The following is a 21,360-nucleotide window of genomic DNA, read 5'->3' on the forward strand; positions in this document are numbered from 1 at the left end:
ATGTGTAGCACATTAACATAAAGTAGGCATATCTCGAAACCTTTCTAGTGTGATATCTGTTAATCCTCTACTCTGCATCTGTGATGGCACTACCCACATGTCTCCTCAAAGTGGCATTATTAACAATATCGGCTTTTTGGAACAGGTATACTTTGGCTAGACAAGATGATTCACTAACTCTAGTGTTCGAGTTTCTTTCCAATTTTTTGGCCTAGATTAAATTGTTTGTTCTTTCGAGACAAATTCGTAGCTTCTCCCCCTCCCCCCGACCCCTCAGTTTTAGTAACACATTTATTCCTTGTGAATTTTTCTGTTCTCCTGTAGTATACATTCAAGTGTTAACATTAGTGCTCCACACTCATTTTGCATTGTGTTTATGCCAGCCTCTGACAGCAAAATGTGTTTATTCATCAAATCAGTACCTGTTGTTTTGCACTCCATCCAGTATGTTGAATTCAGTTTAATATTGATGACACCTATCCCTTCAACTACACCTTAGTCTCATTTCAAATGTTATTTCCTCAAATTCAGCACATATACACATAGTAATGAAACCATCCCAAAGGTCTGATTTCCAATATCTGGTTGAAAGCCTTAACACTATTACGCATTCGTAGTTAGTCCGGGTCATATAAAACCGTTCAAAACATTTATTTTATCAGTTTTCTTTACAGCTACATATAAATTGTGCCCTGTGTTTATATTTTCCTTGTCATCAAGATGCAATGTATTCTCAGACTATATATCTGGACATGTTAAGAGACAGAATAGATTTAAACTACATGAGTTTTTACTATTTGTTTTGTGTCGAATGTTAATGACTTCAATTTTAAGCTGTGTAAATTCCATTCTGTTGTAAAAAACATAAAGTAAGTACATTTGGAAACCTACAAACACATGACTTGGGGCGCTGTAAAATGTTGACATTTTTACCTCTTATTCAAACCCTTCTTTGGGCCCAAGCCCCGGTAATGCTATGTCCAACAGAACAATTATTCTTTTACTTGAAGAACTGTAACCCGGTTGCTGCTGCACCTTTTTTCAAAGGCCTGCTGTCTGCTACTTTAAATGTAGCATACTGTAGTCCTTTTCAGTTTTTTGATAGGGCTGTAAGTAGAAGTTCTCAAATGATATTACCATATAGTGCTTTAAACATCATGCAGTAAGCTAAATGGCACTAAACACCACTTTTTCATGTATAGCAAACCAACTTTCTAGAGTTGCATGCTGGTAATGTAAGTGGCGCCAATGTGTGAAAAGGATGCAGTATGCTAGCTGAGTTCAGTAGCAGTGCTTTAGTGTAAACAGTTCAGGTGTGAGTTGGCTCCTAAGCAGTCTCAATCACAACCACTATTACTAATCATAATGTATACATATACCTCTACTTGGATTACATGCAGGACCACTGGATTTATGCAGCAGGGGAGCAAATTATACAGAAGGTTGACTAAATTATACAGCAAGAGAAGGTAAATAATGCTGCATAGTGCAAATTTCTTATAGTATTACTTCATCGTTGTGTAATTCACAGACCTGGTACTACTGTCTGGGCAAAGATTTCACCTCTTTAATACCGGCTTAATAACCAAAAACAGAAATAAGCATCTGAAAGATGACCTGTTAACCTTTACAAAGGACCTTTAACTGTGCATGAACACTGTCCTGTAAAAACATTTTTTTTGTTAAAATTTGAAGATAATGCAGCCGTTGATGAATTATGTGACAAATCATCATTCTGCAAACAAAAAAAGAGGTTCCGCTGCTGAATCTCATAATTGGAGTGGCCCTGATTATATGCCATGCCCCCTTGGTTTCCCCTTTCCCTTGTGCATCAAAAATAAGAAGGCTCCCACTTGAGATTTTTGTTAAACACATGTTGCCTACTAGATACAGAGGGGGCAGTTTTAGCCAGCTGTGAGGGTACATAAACAACACACAAACACAATACACCCAGGGAAACATTCTGTCCCTAGCACAAACTTTATGGCCCAAAAACCCTCACCTTCTCAGGTCAGCAGGTACACATTATCACCCTAATGTCTCACATCAGATAGGCAAAGGGGTTATAGTGACTTTCCCAGGCAAGTTCCTAGAAAAGTCAATTTCTCTCTTCTTAGGGGCACAATACTAACTGATACAAATGATGGTTCAGCCCATCTCCTTTGTAGGGCTTTCCCTGATGCTTTCTAATAAGGCTAAACACACAAGATGATGGACGGAATGTTGCACATTGGCAAAACATTCACCCCCAGTCACAGATCTGTGATTAATCCATCGTTATTTTGCTCACCACGCCACCCCAGTTCAGACATGGCCATATGCAAATCAGTCTGACCCTGTGCCTCATGGGAACAGTCTAGCCCGAACTGCCAAGCCATGTCTTCACTGGACCGGAATCAAGCATCCTAGGACCGGTTTCGGGGTTTACCCCTCTTCAGCCAGTATAGCTTAAATCCAGTAGCGTAGTGAGCACGGGACCCACGTCTGGGCATACCCTTCCCACATAGGGCGAACAGCAAAACACACAAGATGATGGACGGAATGTTGCACATTGGCAAAACATTCACCCCCAGTCACAGATCTGGGTTTAATCCATCGTTCATTTGCTCACCACGCCACCCCAGTTCAGACATGGCCATATGCAAATCAGTCTTGACCCTGTGCCTCATGGGAACAGTCCAACCCGAACTGCCAAGCCATGTCTTCCCTGGACCGGAATCAAGCATCCTAGGACCGGTTTCGGGTTATATCCCTCCTCAGCCAGGATAGCTTAACTCCAGTGGCGTAGTGAGCACGGGACTCACGTCTGAGCATACCCGTCCCACTTTGCCAATGTGCAACATTCAGTCCATCATCTTGTGTGTTTTGCTGTTCGCCCTTTGTGGGAAAGGTATGCCCAGATGTGGGTCCCGTGCTCACTACGCCACTGGAGTTAAGCTATCCTGGCTGAAGAGGGGTAAACCCCGAAACCGGTCCTAGCATGCTTGTTTCCAGTCCAGGGAGGACCTGGCTTGGCAGTTCAGGCTGGACTGTTCCCATGAGGCACAGGGTCAAGACTGATTTGCATATGGCTGGGTTCAAACTGGTATGGCATGGTGAGCATAAAAACGATGAATTTAGGCCCAGATCTCTGTACTGGGGTGAATGCATGACCTTGTTCTACATTCTGTCCATCAATTGTTGTTTTTGCATTTCTAATAAGGCTGGCACCCTCCTGCAGGACTGTTCTACAGGTCATTCTAATCCTCATCAGATAGAGTGGTACACTGTATACTTTATTTACAGTACATTACTTTTCAGCATCACTAACTCTTATTCAGGAAATTGAAGTTCTCTGTGGTTTCTTTTCTTTGTAATAGGCAGACGTGCTGAAGGCAGACCATGGCAACCATTGAAGACCTTGCCCAGCAAATAATTGAACAGCAAATGGGAGAGGTGTGTATTCCTGGTCTATAGTTGTGTTCGTGTGCTTATGTCTTAATTTTACATAGCTAGTCTCATAAGTATGATCACAGGATAAGAACAAAACTATAGCCATTGACGCCCCCCCCCATTTGTGATTAATTGGAAACCCATGGGCATGTTGAACAATACATTTTGTTTTTTTTATAATGTTGGTTGGTTCCCTTGGGTGCTGGGCTACCTTGAACTATTGAAACTGCATTTACATTCTAAGAGTTGAGTAAAATGAGCCATAAATATACTACATGTCTGATGAGCTATGTGAGCTCCGTAAATGGGGTGCAGGCTATATGGAGAGGAGAGTTGTGACATTCAATGTGTTATTTGCTCCCAAAATAAAATATCTGCAAAACAAATGCAGAACATTGAGGATAAATTTGATTTTTTTAGGAGACCGGCAAGTGACCTGTTTCTGATTGCTTATTGTGGTCTACGGTCTTCTGAAGTGAGCACAATTTAGCAAAAATTGCAGGAGAAGCCTTCAATATTATTAACATACCACTAAGCCCTGGACCTCTATTTAGTAACGACAACAAAGGCAATTTAGAGAAATTCTTCCACTTGGATGACCATGAAAAAAATAAAAATAAAGCTCACTCTTGCCCCCTTAAACGTTTAATGTTAGATAGATATTTTTTCATGGTATTCCACAAAGGCCTGCACGTCTTTTCAAGAAATCGCTCAAAAGTATCAGATAAATACTATTACGATTCTCAGAGCTGCCACACAATTTTACCGATTCTCTTCTGGCTACTTTTTCTAACCGTTATCAATATCTATTTCACCTTGCCAGACAAAATTAATTAACACTTCTCTAGTACAAGAAATAGTCCCGGATTATCTCAAAGTAGGGCCAGTAACCAGGCCCTTTGTTTAATTTTCTCTTTGTAACCTAATCCCTTGAAAATTGTGTGGTGACAGTGTTAAAACAATTTATACCTCAAAATAACCTTTTTGACTCATTACAAATTGTGGTTCGTGCTTTAAACCTACTAGATAATGCAGAATATTTCCTTCTCATTGTTCTTGAACTGTTAGTAATGAATGACCTGTTCAGTTGTTCTTCTCCTTAAAATCTTGGAAGAACTAATGGGAGTAAATGGTATAGGTCATAGATTGTTCTCCTCCTAAATAGAAAATTAGTCTCATCAAAGAACAAGCATTGGCAAAGCCATTAGTCCTTGACGTTGGGACCAATTGGCTCTGCCAATTGTTTTTAGCCATGCTGTATATATCCCCAATCCTATCAGCTTAGCTAAAGAAAACAAACAAAAAAGGTACTGTGACGTGGCAGCCTTGTCATTTTGTAAGCAAGTGCTTTACGCATGGCGTGCATCTACAAAATGACACAAACGCGTAAAAAAAATATTGCAGAGCTAGATCAGCAAAGGAAGAGTAGCACAAAAGTGAATTGTTTGGCGTGGTGGGAGCAACACGGAGGTGGGAAGCATCACAAAATATGTAGGTGAGTAAACTACATGAGGGAGCTGTGCCAGGAAGCAACATGGTGCAGGTGGGTGAGAAGCAGATGTGTGAGAAAGCAATGTGGAGGGATTAGCTGTACACAAGGGCGTGCACAATGTGGAAGGGTTGGAGTGAAGCACACAGGCGTGGTGAGAATTACACGAGAGAGACTGCTGCAAAACAGATGCATTCAGATCAAATCAAAGAAACTTCATTCGATCCATTTAAGAATACAGATCATAAAAGTACAAAGCAATAAAACATTTATAATCTAATTAGTTTGGACACAATTCTTAATTTAATTCTTAATGCTAAACATGTTAAAAAGACGACTAAGTGTGGAAGTTCATTTAATAAAAACTAATTATAAATGTCCGAATTACAATTGGATTAATAAAACAAGATAGTCAATTCATCAATAGCCACAAAGCATGTACAAAAACAGTTTTCCTTCTCCTTAAATATGCCAATAAAAAAGTATCAACTGAGAAGCATTCAAATGGATACAAGAGTTTCTTTAAAAAGTATAATGCCGCGCGACGTTGGTAAAATTGATTTTCTTTAAAATTGGGCATTAAAATAAAGTACGTTCATTCTTATAAAGCCCACAAAAAAAGAGTATATGAAGATCCGACTGCTCTGAACCACAGTCAGAGTGGCAAGGTGCCAAATCAGTATGTCTAAATCTCTTCGTAGGAAAACCCAGCATGAGAGGGATTCGTTTCAACCGGAATCTAAGGAAGATAAATCTGTGCTTCTGTGTTTCTTATATGGTCTAAATATGAGAAACCCCCAGATGATATTCCTGGAGAGGTATGATACAACATCACAGTGACCTTAGAATAATTTAAACGTTGGCGCTCGTACATCAATTTTTCTAAGCGTATAGACCTCAATTTTTCCTTTATCATAGTGCACAAGTTCGGGTTAACAATTTTTCCAGTCCTTGTGTCGAAAGTAATGATCTTACATAACTAAGCCAGGGAATTTCACAAGTATTGTCTAGGTTTTTAAAATTTTTAATTGACTTGCGTCGGGTTCACTGTGTCCCTGCACCATATTGAGTGCCACAGGAGTACCTGGAAGATCTTAATGTTGTCGATCAGGTACGGGATTTCTAGTTCGTGATGGTAGTTGTAATTAGAATATGAAATACGGACGGTATACAGCTTCTTACAAAAACTGTCCTCCAAGGATTGAAGTTGGGTTGCCATAGCCGTTCCCCATACCCCTGCCCCGTAAGTTGCTGTTATCTTCGCTTGGTATATTTTCCTTATTGTCGATAAAGGTTTAGACCCTAATCTTTTTGCAAAGGTTCAGATTGCTGCCATACCCAGCTCCATTACTATTGCTCTGTTATTCACCATAGGTACCCGTGAACCCCTAAATATGAGAACAAATCTATACTCTCCAGTTTCCATGGGCCTATTGTAAAGTTCAGGGGTCTTTTTGCAGATGAAGTCCCTGTAACAAGGATAAAGAACTTTGTTTTGTTTACCTTCAAGCCCAGAGAAGACATGAATGCGACATAAGCCGGTATTAGCCATTGAAGGGCCAGCCCTGCTCTTGTAATTAAAACTGCATCATCAGCGTATGCTAAAATTGTTATGGTAGTGGGGCCAAATTTAGGAATGTCTGGGGTTACTTCTAGAAGGGCTGCTTTAACTCCATTGGTGTATACAGAAAATAAGAAAGGGGCGAGCACACAGCTCTGCCTAACTCCTCTTTGTATCTTAAATGGGCTTTTCAACTCTCCCTCTTTCCCGTATCTAACACATGTAGTGGCATTGGAGTACATTTGTTGGATGAAGCAGATTATTGTCAAGTCCATCACTATCTGCTCCGTTAGTTCCCAAAGCTTTGAATGAATGACGCAATCAAATGCCTGGCTTAAATCCATAAATGCCATAAAAATCTGGCCGGGCTTTGCTCTAGTATATTTTCCAGTAATTAATGATAGGTTGAGGCACTGGTCTATGGTGCCCCTACCAGACTGAAAGTCATACTGTGATTGCATTAGAATATTCTTTTCGGCTGCCCACTCTTCCAGCCTATTTATAGTAAACACCCCATGAGTTTTGCTGTGGTGTCTAATAATGAAATCGGCCTATAATTCTGGGGGTTATCCTTAGGGCCCTTTTTAGGTCTCACCTGAGCCAGCGCATGCGCTGGTCTGGTGAGACATTTAGTGAGTGGGGCTTTAGAAATCTGACCACAAGCTTTTGCTTGTGGCCTAAAGCTTGCGGTTACGTGCACATGCACGGCTGCCATCTGCCTTTCCTGTCTCTTCCTCATTTCCTCGTCATGGCTCATTAACTCTCTCGGCATGGCTTATGCAGCTCTGCCTGGCATCTCTCACGACTCTGATGTTTCTGTCCCCCCTAATTAGCCGCCTGCAGCAAAGCCCTTATCAGCTTCTAGCAGACTGCAGGCCGGGCACCCTTTCCGTAGCAGAAATCTCTGACACACACGAGGAGCTCCTATTGCCACAAAGGACTGTTGCCTCCAGTACCCTAAATAACTTTTAACTGGCACTAAAGCATACAATTAGGTAAGAGCCAGCTCACTGTCCGCGCTGTGTCAGTAATACACAGTGTTTTATAGTATGTGTACAATTTATGCTGAGCCACAGAGTAACACCATAAAATGCAGAAATAAAATAATTTGCCCTCATCATTTTAGTAACCTGCTTCTATTTACAGTCCATGATTATGATAGTACTTTTAATACAGCTTTAAAGCATCCTAAAGGTGCCTTCAGCCCAGCTTTTTACAAAGCGGAACATTCTGCATGTGAACGTGCACCAGTTGTGTCCTTATGTGATGCTGGAGGACACTAGAGATCATAGAGGTGCTGGCATGCTGGAAAATAATAGCATTATGTCCTGCCATACTGATGCATCTGAAACACCTTCAGGTTGGGGTAGATTAGAACGGATACAGGTGTCTCAGGTTTATGACTAGCTCAGCCACAGTCCACTGGACCTTTCACAAGCATAAATCTTGTATGCAAGTTAGCAGCTTGAGCTATATTTGATGAAGGGTCAGTGGCATTATCAACAGCCCTTTACAAACTTGAGTCAATAGAACCAACTACTATCCTTAATGACTTTAATATCTGGGTTTACAAATTACTTGGATCAGACTGCACATTTTTAACTTTACACTTACATATGCTGCCTTGTAATAGTTAACTGCTGAAATAAAACAGACTTTAATATATGGGTTTACAAATTACTTGGATCAGACTGCACATTTTTAACTTTACACTTACATATGCTGCCTCGTAATAGTTAACTGCTGAAATAAAACAGGTACACAGATGTCCTGACACTGGAAGTATTGCCTTTTAGCTACAGAGATCTACATTTCACCGTAAAAATCTAAACCTGTTCAGCCTATCCAGGTTCTCTTGCATCAATTGGAGCCACCACAGCATCACTCAGCGCCACCACAGCATCACTCAGCGCCACCACAGCATCACTCAGCGCCACCACAGCATCACTCAGCGCCACCACAGCATCACTCAGCGCCACCACAGCATCACTCAGCGCCACCACAGCATCACTATGCGCTACCACAGCATCACTCTGCAGCGCCACAGCATCAAAAAAAATCACCACATCATCAATCGGCACCACCACAGCATCACTCGGGGCCAGCACAGCATCACTCAACGCCGCCTCTGCATAACTCGGGGCCAGCACAGCATCACTCAACCACCGCAGCATCACTTAGTGCTTCTTGCACTTTTTAATTACAACTTCTCAACATGCTGCACAGCAGCCACACTTCTCTACAGCACAGCTTAGAAACATTGGCAAAGTCAATAGCTCTACCTAAACACTTAGAAGGCCCCCCAATGCATAGCCAATAGGTCTCGCCTTTGGGACATTATAAGTGTTTAGTTATCCAGCACAATATCCTTCATTAAACATCGTGTTGCATGGCTAATCACTTATACGGTCCCAAAGGCGAGACCTATTGGCTGTGCCAGTGCTTGTTATGGATGGGAACAATAACACTGGTCTTCTAGGAATCTAGTGGAGTAGTTTTTGCTATCACATAACAAATGTTTGTCAGAAAAGGGGCCCTAGATCTTGGTGATCAAGAAAGAGATCGATGGGCGCTCCATGTGGGCCCGGTACTTTATCCCTAGTACATTTACAGGGGGCCAATTTTGTCTCCTCAACTGAGAATATCAGTTGATCTGGTTGCATCGAGTCAGTAGGCCCGCAGACAGTGGAAGATATATTGCTGGTATCAAAAATCTGTTCGAAATGAGCCACCCATGTGTCTTCGTGAACATGTGAATCTAGGGAAGGATTGGTATTATTTTTTAAAAAGGGTGCAGTAATCGTCCCCCAGAAATCTTTGCTGTTATTTAAAGTTGCTGGCTTCTCCAGATTCTCCCAAGCTTCTTCTTTGAATGCCTGTTCTCTTGTTTTCCTAGCCACTAAGTATGTCTTCCAGAGTAACTTAATCCGGTCTCTAACTTTTTAGATGCTTTGGAGCATTCCTGATCAAACCAATACTTTGGGGCTGAGAGAGCTCGTGGATTAGACAGAGTTAAGGCCATTTTAATCTTCTCTCAGAGGTTCGTAAAATTTATACAGATAATAATTATGAATTAGCTGCTATTCAGACATTTTACAACCAACCCCAAGTTCTCTGTCTTAATTTGCGAAAGTACTTCTGTCTTATTTACTTGTGCCCATTTTAATTGGAAGCCATTTTTTCTTCCCAATACTGTTTTCTCCATTTTTAAAGTACATTTGTTTGGGGGAACTCCCCATTGTAATAAAAATAATGGCATGATCACTATATGGGAAGAATTGAGTATCAATGTGATCAATCATTTCCTTAATAGAGGATGATGTTATTACAAAATCAATAGTCGACACATAGTCGCTACGATAAAAGGTCTTATTGTAATCTCCCGTATCTGGGTCTGTCCGATTACAAATTTCCAGATCCCTCACGCAGATAAACCTATTTAGACTGTTCTCGTAATTAAGATGTTCAAAGTGGTAAATTGGCTCACCCTGATTATCAACAAGGTCACACGTTTCGTTTAGCTTATGTTTAAATGACTGCGTGTTAAAGTCTCCTACCCATACCACTTTCTTCCTCTGGGTTTGCATGAGTGTGTTCAGTTCGGATTCTATGGCACCTATCGGTGATTGTGAGTCAGTATAATTAATTTAATAAAAATGTATTAAAAGCCAGTTCTGGTATATATTGTCCTCAATCACTAAAAAATTGAATTGTGGGTTAGGGGTGAAGAATTTTTTTAACTTAATTGGCAATGTATTAGAAATTAAGGTTAGGAGATCGCCTTTGGCTCTTCCTGCTGCAGACGGTATGTCATTAGTTTGGTACTATCAGTAACCGCCTACGTGAATGTCTTCCCTAGACCACGTCTCCTGGAAACATAAAAGATCCTGATGCTGCCACAGTGCTAACCATAAAGGGTTTTCCAGTTTAGTAGCTATGCCCGCTAAATTTCAGGTTGCTAACTTCTCATGCAAGCCAGGCCCCCCTGATTTTTGTTTTAGTCTAATAGAGCGTTGTTGTTTAGGAGCTATGGGGTCCCCTGAGTTCATCACCACCACCACCTGTGTGTCTGGATTTAGATATTCACTGGGTAGTCAGTCACACGGCTCCAGGTCTGTAAACGGGGTAATGACCAGGGTGGCACAAGGGAAAGAAAGAGTTTAAAAACCAGGGGGGACACTTACTAGACTGTATGGGGTAAGAGTTTGAAGAGCTGCAGTACCCATGAGACTGTGAGCCGTACGCATCCTGGATGATGCTAAATTGGACATGTTTCAACTTTTTTGTCATTATGTTTAATAACATTTTAAGAAAAACATTACAAAAGACATGAATCGATAATGCATGTGTAACCAAAACTGTAGTCTCAGACTGTTCAGTCGTGAAAAATCGTAGTAAGTACTGAGCAGCATTGTCCCCAAACAGTTACACATTCTAGATGATAGCAAATTGGACGTGTTCTAATGTCATAAAGACAGTGGGCTTATTTAACCAATTAAGCTATTCAGTGAACTCCAGGGTGAAAGAAGTGCTTGGAAATGCATGGACTATGGTGGGGACAAATAATGATTTAGGTTCGCGACGCCAGCTGTCTATTGAAGGGGCGAAGGGGTTGGCGTGACCCGGGATGGTTGAAAAGGAGGGATTAAGTTTGAGTGATTTCCTGCAATTGATATCTCCGAATAAGAAAGTATTGAAACTAAAACACCCTAGAGAATACTTTATCAGTTCATTGACCCATCGTATTGAGGTTTGGATATGGCAGTGATTTACTCATTGACATCCTCCGATCCTCCTTGCCTTTCAAAAAGTAACTCCACATGTTGCTGCTACACTACTTTTAAATATTAGACTGTCAGTGCACCCCACCCCAGTCCCTTTGACATTACCCCCTGTCAAAGCCAGAAGTTCATTAAACTAGCATGTATTCATAAAATGCACTATTCATAAAATTCACTAACACACATAACACACAAGCCTTAGAATACCAACAACCTATCTCGATCTCTGAATGACTCTTGCTCCATGTGGTGAACTCTTCAGTTTTCAGTAACTCAAAGTTTTTAAACATTTTTTTTTATTGCGTTAGTGTTTAACACGATTCCCTCCCATGCTACTAAATGTCATTACTTACTACTTGAATTCTTGCTCCTATGTTAAGCACTCTTTTGTCCATTTGAGTCTGGTTTGTGCTATATAAAACTGTAAATCAAAAAATATATACATTAGCTAGTAAATATTGTATTGTATTCTTTTTCTTTTAGCAATTGTACTTTACAAAATCTCCTAAATGGCATATAATTAGAACCTTAGTCTTAAGCGGAGGGGATTTTCACACTTGATTACACATTTGCCCGAATGTCAAAAAGGTGCAGATCACTGAGGCGTGAACCTCTGTAGCAGTTTAATAGCCATTTGTATTTCTTTGCCAAATATTCACTTAATAAGCACCTACTGTATTGTAGCATACAAATAAGAAATGAGCCGTAGAAAACCAGGATTTTTTCAGATTAATTTTCCATTTATCAAGTAACTACTACAGTATTTACGCCAAAGGTAAGTGCAATCAAGGGGGCACAAGGACGTAGCAAGGAGGATCTTCAGGTCTGGCAGTTCGAGTAGCAATTATGGATCTTCATCGCCATTTAGATCCATAAGATACCCTTCCCCACTTCAGCTAGGTCACTATAGACTAAGATCTAATGCAATGTATCAGTTATTCTCTTAAAGTCAGATCCCTACCCTGCACACCAGAAATGAGATCTGTATATTAAGAAAATATTCATTTGGCACTCGTCCATTGTCTGTATTTTATAGAAAGACTAGTGTAGCCATTACTATAGTTATTGTCTCCAATTCTAGGCCAGTCTGTCATAGGGGATTATTGGGCAATCTCTGTTCCTAGATGGTGCTTCCCATATAATTATATAATATAAATTCAAGATTGTGCATGACCATAAAACGTGATACATTTTACAGTTGGGTTCTCTGCATCTCTAACATGGGGGCTCTTGTAAAAGTCTGAAAGTGGCCAATTTTAAACTATGCTTCTTTAAGAGGGACAATTTCTCTTTGGTGTGGACATGGTGCAAAGTCAATAGCTTCTTTTGCTTTAGCATGTCTTCTAAAAGGTTAGAGAAAAGTTGGGGGGTTACAGGTTTGTATAATCCTGAAACTGCCCCTTATGCAGGGCAGTCTAGGTAAATAGCTGAGTATTGGGGAAGTGGGTAGGTCTAAGGGGCCGGTCCGAATCTACTTTCCAGGTAATGGGGCAATTTGTTGTATTTCCAGAGTTGGGTTTGTTCTAAATTAATTTAACCTGCAGGTGAAGAAAGATTTCAGATGTGTGTGGGAGGTAATCTCCCTGCAGTATAAAACGCTCCCTTCAGTCAGGACCATATTACTCTGCAGAGTAGGAACTTGACTATGGAGCCATCAGTCTAACTTTAGCCGTTTGTGAAAGATTCTCCATGTTAAACTAGTTAAAAGTATGATGGAGTTATATGAATTTGATGTTGGTATTTTAGTAGTATATAAGAGGAAGGTATCTATGTGTAGTCTTGGCCCTCCAAATTCCTTTTTGGATATTTATTTGTTGCCTTTCGGTTTCAGTTTCTGGCTACCCTGAAAAAAGATCTGATACTTCTGTCAGTGCTACAGAAACTTGACAATGGGATAACCAGTGGAAGCATACCAAGGACATAGGTAAAGTGAGGGGCAGCCACAATTTTAACATATGTGCAATTGTAGATTTAACCAACAGGCGTAATCGTTTGCAGTTTTTTTAATCAGGGGAATCAGATTGTCTTACACCATCAATTTTAGATTCATGAGGATGGCCAAATATTTAAGTTTGTCTTGTTTTGATTCAATATTAAAGCCTTCAATGGGTCGGGCTTCATTGCTCCCTCGGTTTCTTGTATCCAGAGAAGAATGAAAAATTGCCAGTTGTGGAAATCTCCAAGGGTAGAGAAGTATGTGGGTCTGTGAGAGTGAGTAGAATATTGTCCGCATATATCAAGTTTTTGAAGACCGTCTTAGACCATAATTCTTTCATTGTTGTGGATGCCAGAAGTTTGGGGGTGGGGGCATTTAAGGCTGGTAGGAACAGCAATGAGGATAATAAGAACCCTAGTCTCATGTCTGTGTATCTTAAATGTGTGTTACCAAAAGTTTTGACAGTTTACCTGTGTCGTCATACTTTGCTCAAAGTAGTTCCCCAGATCTGCCTTCTCAACAACTCCTAACAGATCTCTTCATTCAGTCTAATCAAATCCTTCTCCGCCTCTAGTAATAAAGCATAAGTCTCTTCATGCGAATCTCGTGTAGCCAGAGCAAGCATGTCTGTTTTCTTGGGTGGGTTTGTGATGTGCGCAGGGAGATGGGTCCTACTTGTTTCCGGGGACAGCCATGGCATTACTCATCTGTTAGCCACATTTTTATCACAAGTTTAATGTCGGTATTGACCAAAGAGATGGGGTAATAAATGGCACAGTGTGGTGGATCTTTTTTTCAGCTGAGTAGACCTGAGATCAGAGCTTCGTTAGATATTAGAGATCTCATTGCATAACCTCTTTTTACATTTTGTAGAGCAATACTACAAGTCAGACTTTCTTAAAGAGGTCAAAAAGGCAGTGATTCCTTTCTCTTTTAGTATTTCTCTGTTCAGTCGACTACATTCTACAGGCAATAAGAAAGGCAGTCGTTGGTTGGTAAGGAAGCGTTCTTAATGAGATGTATTTCTTGTGTATGAACTGTATGTGTGTTAACTTTGTGGAATGAGGCTGGGGCATTTGTGATGGCTCAAGCAAATGTACATAGTCGACTCATATCGTCGTAGATAGGGTGGGGTCACTGTGGCTGGTTCTCTTTGACTGATCTGCGATGCAAGTAGGCTACTGACTTTCTCTTCATGTTCATAATGGCAGTAACTGCAGTGGGAAAGTACATATACTGCTTTTGAAATATCAAGGTAGTTGAATGTAAGGCTTGCTTTTCTCTAGATGCTTACAGTGTTAGACATTTTTTTAAATTGTGGCTCTGATAGAGTATTCCAGTTTTTTTGTGTTTTTCTTCTTGAGCATGGCTGCATCCCGCATTGTATGACCCCTTAAAGGTCACCACTGAACATTCCTATAATGTCTGTCCCAATAACACTGAACCCTTGTTCTCTGTTATACAAGTTTTCAAGTGGTTGTTCAACTTTTCTTCTTTTCAGTCTGTAGTTTATAGCAGGAAACATTCTTGTTCATTGCAACATGGAGGCCCTATTGTAAAGTTGGCATTGTTGGGCCATGACTCTAAAGAGCCCTTTAAAGGAAGCAATGGTTTGATTACAAGAAAGTGCGGAATCCATAGTCCAGTATGTTCAACACAAGTTTTTAGGGTCTGCTGAAAAAGTTTCCAACAGAGCACAAATTCTACATAGTTGATACTAAATATTGTAAGCAGCCTTTAGTTATTAGACAGAATCGTCTCAGCATGTCAATTTCTACATAATGTAGAAGACTGTGTGCACCAAGTACTACCCTATGCACATATGGTTGTTTTACTAAAGAAGATGGGTTATCTGTACAGTTTTCACCACAATATGAAGGCTGCGGTTAGTATGATCTTTAGCACCTCCAAACCATGGTTAGAACAGTGTACACTATGCAAAACGTGTCCATAGTAGATACTTTTTAATACTCCGTGTATTTCTCTTCAGTTTTACTGTCTGCAAACTGTGTGGTACAGAGTAAACTCTCTCCATAGAGTAAACAGTACCCACTTTTCTACTCATGCAAACTTCATTTCTCAGTGTAGGTTCAGTGACTGTGAGTGGTTTGATCGAGGTAAAGACTGCCTGTAGTAGGACATTAGTAACAGGACTTGAGTATCTGGAGGGACTTTGTTTTCCCTGAACTGTTGTATACAGGTTGAGCACAGTGTGCAGCACAGGATACTCTTATCTGTGGTTCATAGTCAACATGAAGTCGGCTACCCATGAAGTGTATGCTATACTGTCAATATTGCATATAACACAAAGCTTGCTTCACCTATGGGGGGGGGCGGGTTGTGTGTATGATAGCAGTAATGGTGTTTCATATTATTCTGAGCTATTTTACACTTGCGTTTATAGCTAGAATGCCATACCCATTTATAGAACAATGTGTACAAAAGAAGCTTGAAAGAATGTCATTTGAAATGTCATCAGTGATGTAAATGATGTCATAGAACGTCCAGAGTGATGTGATATTTGAGGTCACAAGCAGTGCATGGCGAGGGCACAAGCTATTGTTAGCTCTGCTAATAACTGGTGAATGTTTTTGTGTTCAAAATGTTAATATTGTCACTGATCTATTCACCTAACTATAATGTTACTTTAACCTTTGTGTTTTTCAGTGAATTTCTGAGGTGTTTTATTTTAAACAAAAACGGATCTTTTTTTATCACACCTTACTATAACGTTACTTTAAGCTATGTTTTTTTCTGTGAATTTCTAGATTTATTTTAACGTAAAGTAATATTTTATTTGCAATGTACATATGGTAGGATGACTAAAGGATCTATAATGTCTGTACACACCGTGGAGTGAAATCTCAATTAACAGCTTAGACTGTCGCAAAGCACTTCCATACCTATACATCATCAGGGGACATGTGTCAGTGTAGAGGCTAGTTCACTGATAAATAGTACTCCCGCTTAAAAAACTGGATTATAGATCAGATGACATATGTTACAAATAGTAGTACTGGCAGAATGATGATTTCAACTTTTGTAGTAGCTTAGTATATACGCTTAAGTATCCGATACCTTTACGAAACACACTCGCTGGATGATGTCATTTGAGATTTCATCAGTGATGTCACTGACCATGTTGTGAGTGATGTAATATGTGAGGTCATAAGCAGTGCATTACGGGGGGAAGTTATAGTTAGCTCAGGTAACTATAATTGCTGAACTTCTATGGTTTTGTGTGCATAAAATATAAGCCTAACTATACCATCCCTGTAACCTTTTGTTTTTTTCAGTGAATTTCTCATGTATGTATGTATGTGTGTATATATATATATATATATATATATATGTGTGTGTGTATATATATATATGTGGGTGTATATTGGTGTGTGTATGTATGTATATATATATGTGTGTGTGTGTGTATATATCTATACATGTATATATCTATCTATATATATCTGTTAGCTTCATGGCTGGAGTGGTCTACCTTGAAGCTGGGGAACCGGTTTCGAGTCTCGGCAGGGACGCTCAACATCCCGATTCTGGGCAAATCACTTAATCTCCCCATGAATTTATGTGTCTCTCTTTAACGCAACTGGTGCTCCTTTAAAGCGTTCAGATACCTTTAGGTTGAGTTTGCACTATATAAAAGTCACACAAAATATATGTATGTGAATGTATATATGTGCGTGTATATATATATATATATATATATATGGTATGGTATGAAGGCCGTAGAATATTTCTTAATGAATAGGCCAATTGATTTTCTTCACCACAACAAAATGCTACTTAAAATGCTCTTATTCTGTCTAGAAAATAACCTGTTCCTGTTTAATGGCATTATGTACCAGCAGATACAGGGCGTTGCTATGGGGGCCAGCTTCTCCCCCAGTTACGCCTGTTTATTTATGGGATGGTGGGAGGAGCGGGTCCTCATGCACCAGTATGATCCGATTTATAATAAGAGAGTAGTCTCCTGGTTCCGATACATAGATGATCTTTTTATAGTATGGGACGGTGATGTAGATAGCGCCACTACTTTCATTTCAATGATAAATGACAACTCACTCAATTTGAATTTCACTTCTAGCATTAGTAACGAAAAAGTCACATTCCTGGACGTAGAGATCCAGATAATCAATAATAGGTTATCCACTACCCTCTACAGGAAACCTACGGCAGGAAATACATTACTGCATGCCTCTAGCGCACACCCTCCTCACCTGATTAAGAGCATCCCCTATGGGGAGATGCTCCGTATCAGACGCATCTGCAGTGAGGAGGGTGAATGCAACACAAAACAGAGGGAATGCCGAAACCGGTTCCTTAATAGGGGTTACAGCTCAGAAATTATTGAGTCTGCTATTATTAAATCTAAATCTCAGGCCAGATATGATCTGTTGAAACAGAAAGATATCTCTGTAAGCCAAGAGAAAGAGGAGGAACCCATTAGGTTGATTCTAGGATTCTCTTGTCAGGAAAAACAAATCGGGAACATTGTGAGAAAAAGCTGGCCCATCGTAAAAGATTACCCCATTATTGGAGAACTATTATCTGATAGTCCCTCATTTACTTTTAGGAAGACTAATAGTATGGGTATGTCTTTGGTCAGAAGCAACTTGGAGATGGGTAAGTGTCATGCCTGCTGGACGAACGGGTGCGCAGGTCCAGTATATAAGGACTCGAGACTGGAACGAACGCGCTTAGCGTTCTAGCTCCGAGCCCTGTTTCCGTCCTTGACTTCGTCTGCCTGACTTCCGTCTCGTGACTTCCTGTTCCTGTTCCCGTTCCGTAGTTGTGGTCGCCTTGGATTGTTTCCCTAACGAGTGAAGAGCACAAGTTTGTTCGGCGTTATAGTGTTGTTGGTGACGCCGTTTTCTGGTCGTTGCTCTTGAGCAGTGAGCGGCAGAGTTTCTCCGGTGTCTCCAGTCTGTCCTCTCTGGGTTTCGCCGAGGTCACGATTTACCTGTAGCATCGTGAAGCCACTCACGTCTTCATCTCCTGAGTGAGTGTATCTGCGCCTTTACACCAAGGCAGATTTCCCCCTTCCTCGTTTGGTTCCCTGCTTGTTGTGTTTCGCTTACCTGATTGTAGGCAGTACCCCTATTTCTCCCTCAGTCTGGTTGTGTCAAAATTTGTCTTTAGTTGTTTCCTACGCTCAATTGTCCGGTTGGTTGGAGGTTGAAGACCCCTTTGTTATCCTCGCTGTCCTCAGGGATAGCTAGCGTGAACCACCGTGCCTCAGTCTTGACATCACCTTCAGAACAAAGAACGGTAACAGCGCGGGGCGCTGCTTTCATTTGCTCTCAGGGGGTTAATGCAGAAGAGAGTGGGAAGTGAATTGTTATGTTCTTTTCTTAGGATTACTGCAACGTTCACCACACACCAACTCCATTCTTCCTAGGAGACACTTTACGTAGAACATGTAAGTTTCTCAAGATGGGAAGAGGGACATACAGGCTTTGGGGTAGAAGTAGTATTAACTGTCTACTGTGTGTGCAATAGACTGTTCCAGAGTGAAGTCATCTTTTAATCCTGGTCAACCTTCGATGTGCCTAAGCCTTACAGAGTGATGCCCCATCTTGATTTACATCAGAAGTAGCAGTGTTTGGTAGGCAAATATACAGACAAATTTACCTAAAGAGATAAGAGGGGCTGTATGTTGTTAACCTATTCTTTCTGTTACAGCAGAGCGTTGCCAAGTATCGCAGAACTCTTCAAGAGTGTTGCCAAACCTCGAAGACCTCTTCACCCATTCATAAAACCGGACCCCCCTCCTTCCCTTGTTTTGTTTCCCTGTTTTCCCCTGTTGAGTCATCCGCTACTCTAGTGTTTGATAGAGTCGGAGAACCACAGGGGAGGATTGTGGCATACTCTACTGATTCCTGACGCTCCTGCAGAAAGACCTTAGATTCCTTACAGTAAGCAAGGCTCATGGCTGACAAAGAGAAAAGGATTCTTTAAGTGCACATCATGCAAGGCATGCAAACATGCAATTAATACTAAAACCTATGCTACAGCCTTTGGATCTAAGTCATGTGATATTAGGCATTTTCTCACATGTAAAACAGAGTACGCTGTTTATGTGCTTACCTGCAGCTGTAATTTGAGATATATAGGAAGCACTAGGCTGGCAGTTCACAAAAGAATCCTTCAGCATTTACGAGCAATCCGGAACAACGGCGAGAATTACCCAGTTGCAAGACATTTCAAGAGTACTCACAATAGTGACGTTAAATATTTGAACTATTATGTAATTGATGCAGTTATCCCACAAAAAAGAGGAGGAGATAGGGAATCCAAATTGAGGAGGTTAGAAACAACATACATCCTCCAGTTGAATTCCAAATATCCCTCGGGCTTGAATAATAGTGAGGATTTATACACGTTTTTGTAACCACAGCAGGCTTGCTAAAAACATAAACTAAAAATATTCTATAGATGTCCGGTAATTCAAGTATAGCATAACATATTAATTTAAAACAAACCCCCCCCCCCCCCCCTTTTTTATATTGCTTGATTCTCCCGATAGGGGGCACACATTTGATCTGCACCGTTCAATAGGTTTTAGAGAATGATATTTTAAGGCAAAGAAATTTTAGGATGATATTTATTTATGTATTTATTTGTATATTTATAGGATTTTAGGAATTGTAAATAGAAAGTATATTTGATACCTCTATTTTATTATGTACAATTTCCTGCAGGGTCTACCTAAAACAATGCATTTAAGTATTTATTATCTGCCATCCTGATCTATTTTGCACCTTAGTAAAATGTCTTTTGCAATTTGCACATTATTCCGACCTATGAAGAAAATTAACATTATGTCATTATGGCTGATATGGTTCGGAGACCTCATAGGGTCACCTTCTAATATCCTGTGAATTATTAGTAATTGGCACATGGGTTTTTGCACTTTAAATATATTCACTATAGGATTAGCACCTTCACTTAAATATTTATTTTTGGACATTATGTAACGTGATTCATTTTCTGCATTGATGCAAAAAATATAAGAACATGATATACATATAATTATGCAATTTCATAATTATGGTACATGCAAAGAATGTTACACTAAGATGTTTACATTTATGTAAAAATATCGTTTTGAATACAGTACTCCTATGATGTACTGAAATGTTTTTTCTATGTCCATTATTGTCGTCACTGCACTAGCACTTTAAATAGAGTGGTCATCAATATAGGAGTTGTCATGTGATCAAGGGCGGGATCGCCCGAAACGCGTAATGGCGGACAACGGCTAAAATAAACTAATCACAGAATTACTGGGTCTGTGCTCGTGTGTTTTTCAAGAGGAAAAGTAAAGGCGAGTTGCTGCAGTGTGTGTGTGTGTGTATATGTGTATATATATATATATATATATATATATATATATATATATATAATACCAATTCATTATTATGTTAATGGCCACTCCCTTTGTAGTACAGATTTATTATCGAAGATTGTCTCTGCCCGGTGCTGAAGGCCCATGTTGTTTCTGGTATATCCCAGTTTTCATGGAACAGACAGACTAGATAATGTTTAGGTTCTAAAGACCATCTCCATTGTCCCTCAATTCCTTAAATTCTGTTAGTTGTCTTTATTACTGCTATTTTCTTACAGGTTTTTGCCACCCTGTGTCTCAGCTGTTTATATTTAAACTGCTTTCTCTTCCTTAGCACAAACTCTCACTTAGTCTTGAATGTCTTTAACTGATTGTTGTTGTACAGGTCTGATAAGGTTCTGCATGAACTAGTCCTCTCTAGCGTATGGGTCTTAGTAGAGACGAGAAGGTAGTGCGATTTTGTGATTGAATCATAGAATACTATTTCTCCAACGTCGTGTTTGTGATATGACTCCTTGTGAAGCATAGCATGTTCTAGAGAGGTCTTGAACTCTATCTGTGCAATCTTTTTGTGATATTTTCCAGTAACGGTGTAAGGTTAGCCCAGATATGTTCATTGTGAGGTGCATGCCCAATTACTTCAATTATCTTTTACTAATTTTAAAAGGGACTACCTCCTTGGTAATTTCTACTATCTTGTTGGGATTTGAATCGTTTCAGCATCTCTATTAAGGGAGATAGCCATGTCAGAGCTTTTTGAATATATAAAGCAGGACATCTTCAAGCATACAGATATTT

At 40.1% G+C, this 21,360-nt stretch overlaps 1 protein-coding gene across 4 annotated transcripts in view; it reads left to right on the forward strand.

Moving 5' to 3' along the window:
• Window positions 1-21,360, forward strand: part of NR2C1 (nuclear receptor subfamily 2 group C member 1) — a 358,243-nt gene that overhangs the window by 20,430 nt on the left and 316,453 nt on the right. Inside the window, exons 3-5 of one of the 4 annotated variants that reach the window (XM_085653392.1) lie at window positions 3,360-3,435; window positions 9,429-9,522; window positions 13,095-13,187. Coding sequence is in view for 1 of the 4 variants with exons in the window: in XM_085653389.1 (XP_085509515.1) it covers window positions 3,382-3,435 (54 nt within the window). In the remaining 3 variants the exon portion in view is untranslated. The remainder of the gene's footprint in view (window positions 1-3,359; window positions 3,436-9,428; window positions 9,523-13,094; window positions 13,188-21,360) is intronic. The other 3 variants (XM_085653391.1, XM_085653393.1, XM_085653389.1) reach the window with 3 other exon arrangements.

This window comes from Triturus cristatus, chromosome 4_1 (genome assembly GCF_964204655.1).
Source record: "Triturus cristatus chromosome 4_1, aTriCri1.1, whole genome shotgun sequence".
NCBI lineage: Eukaryota > Metazoa > Chordata > Amphibia > Caudata > Salamandridae > Triturus > Triturus cristatus.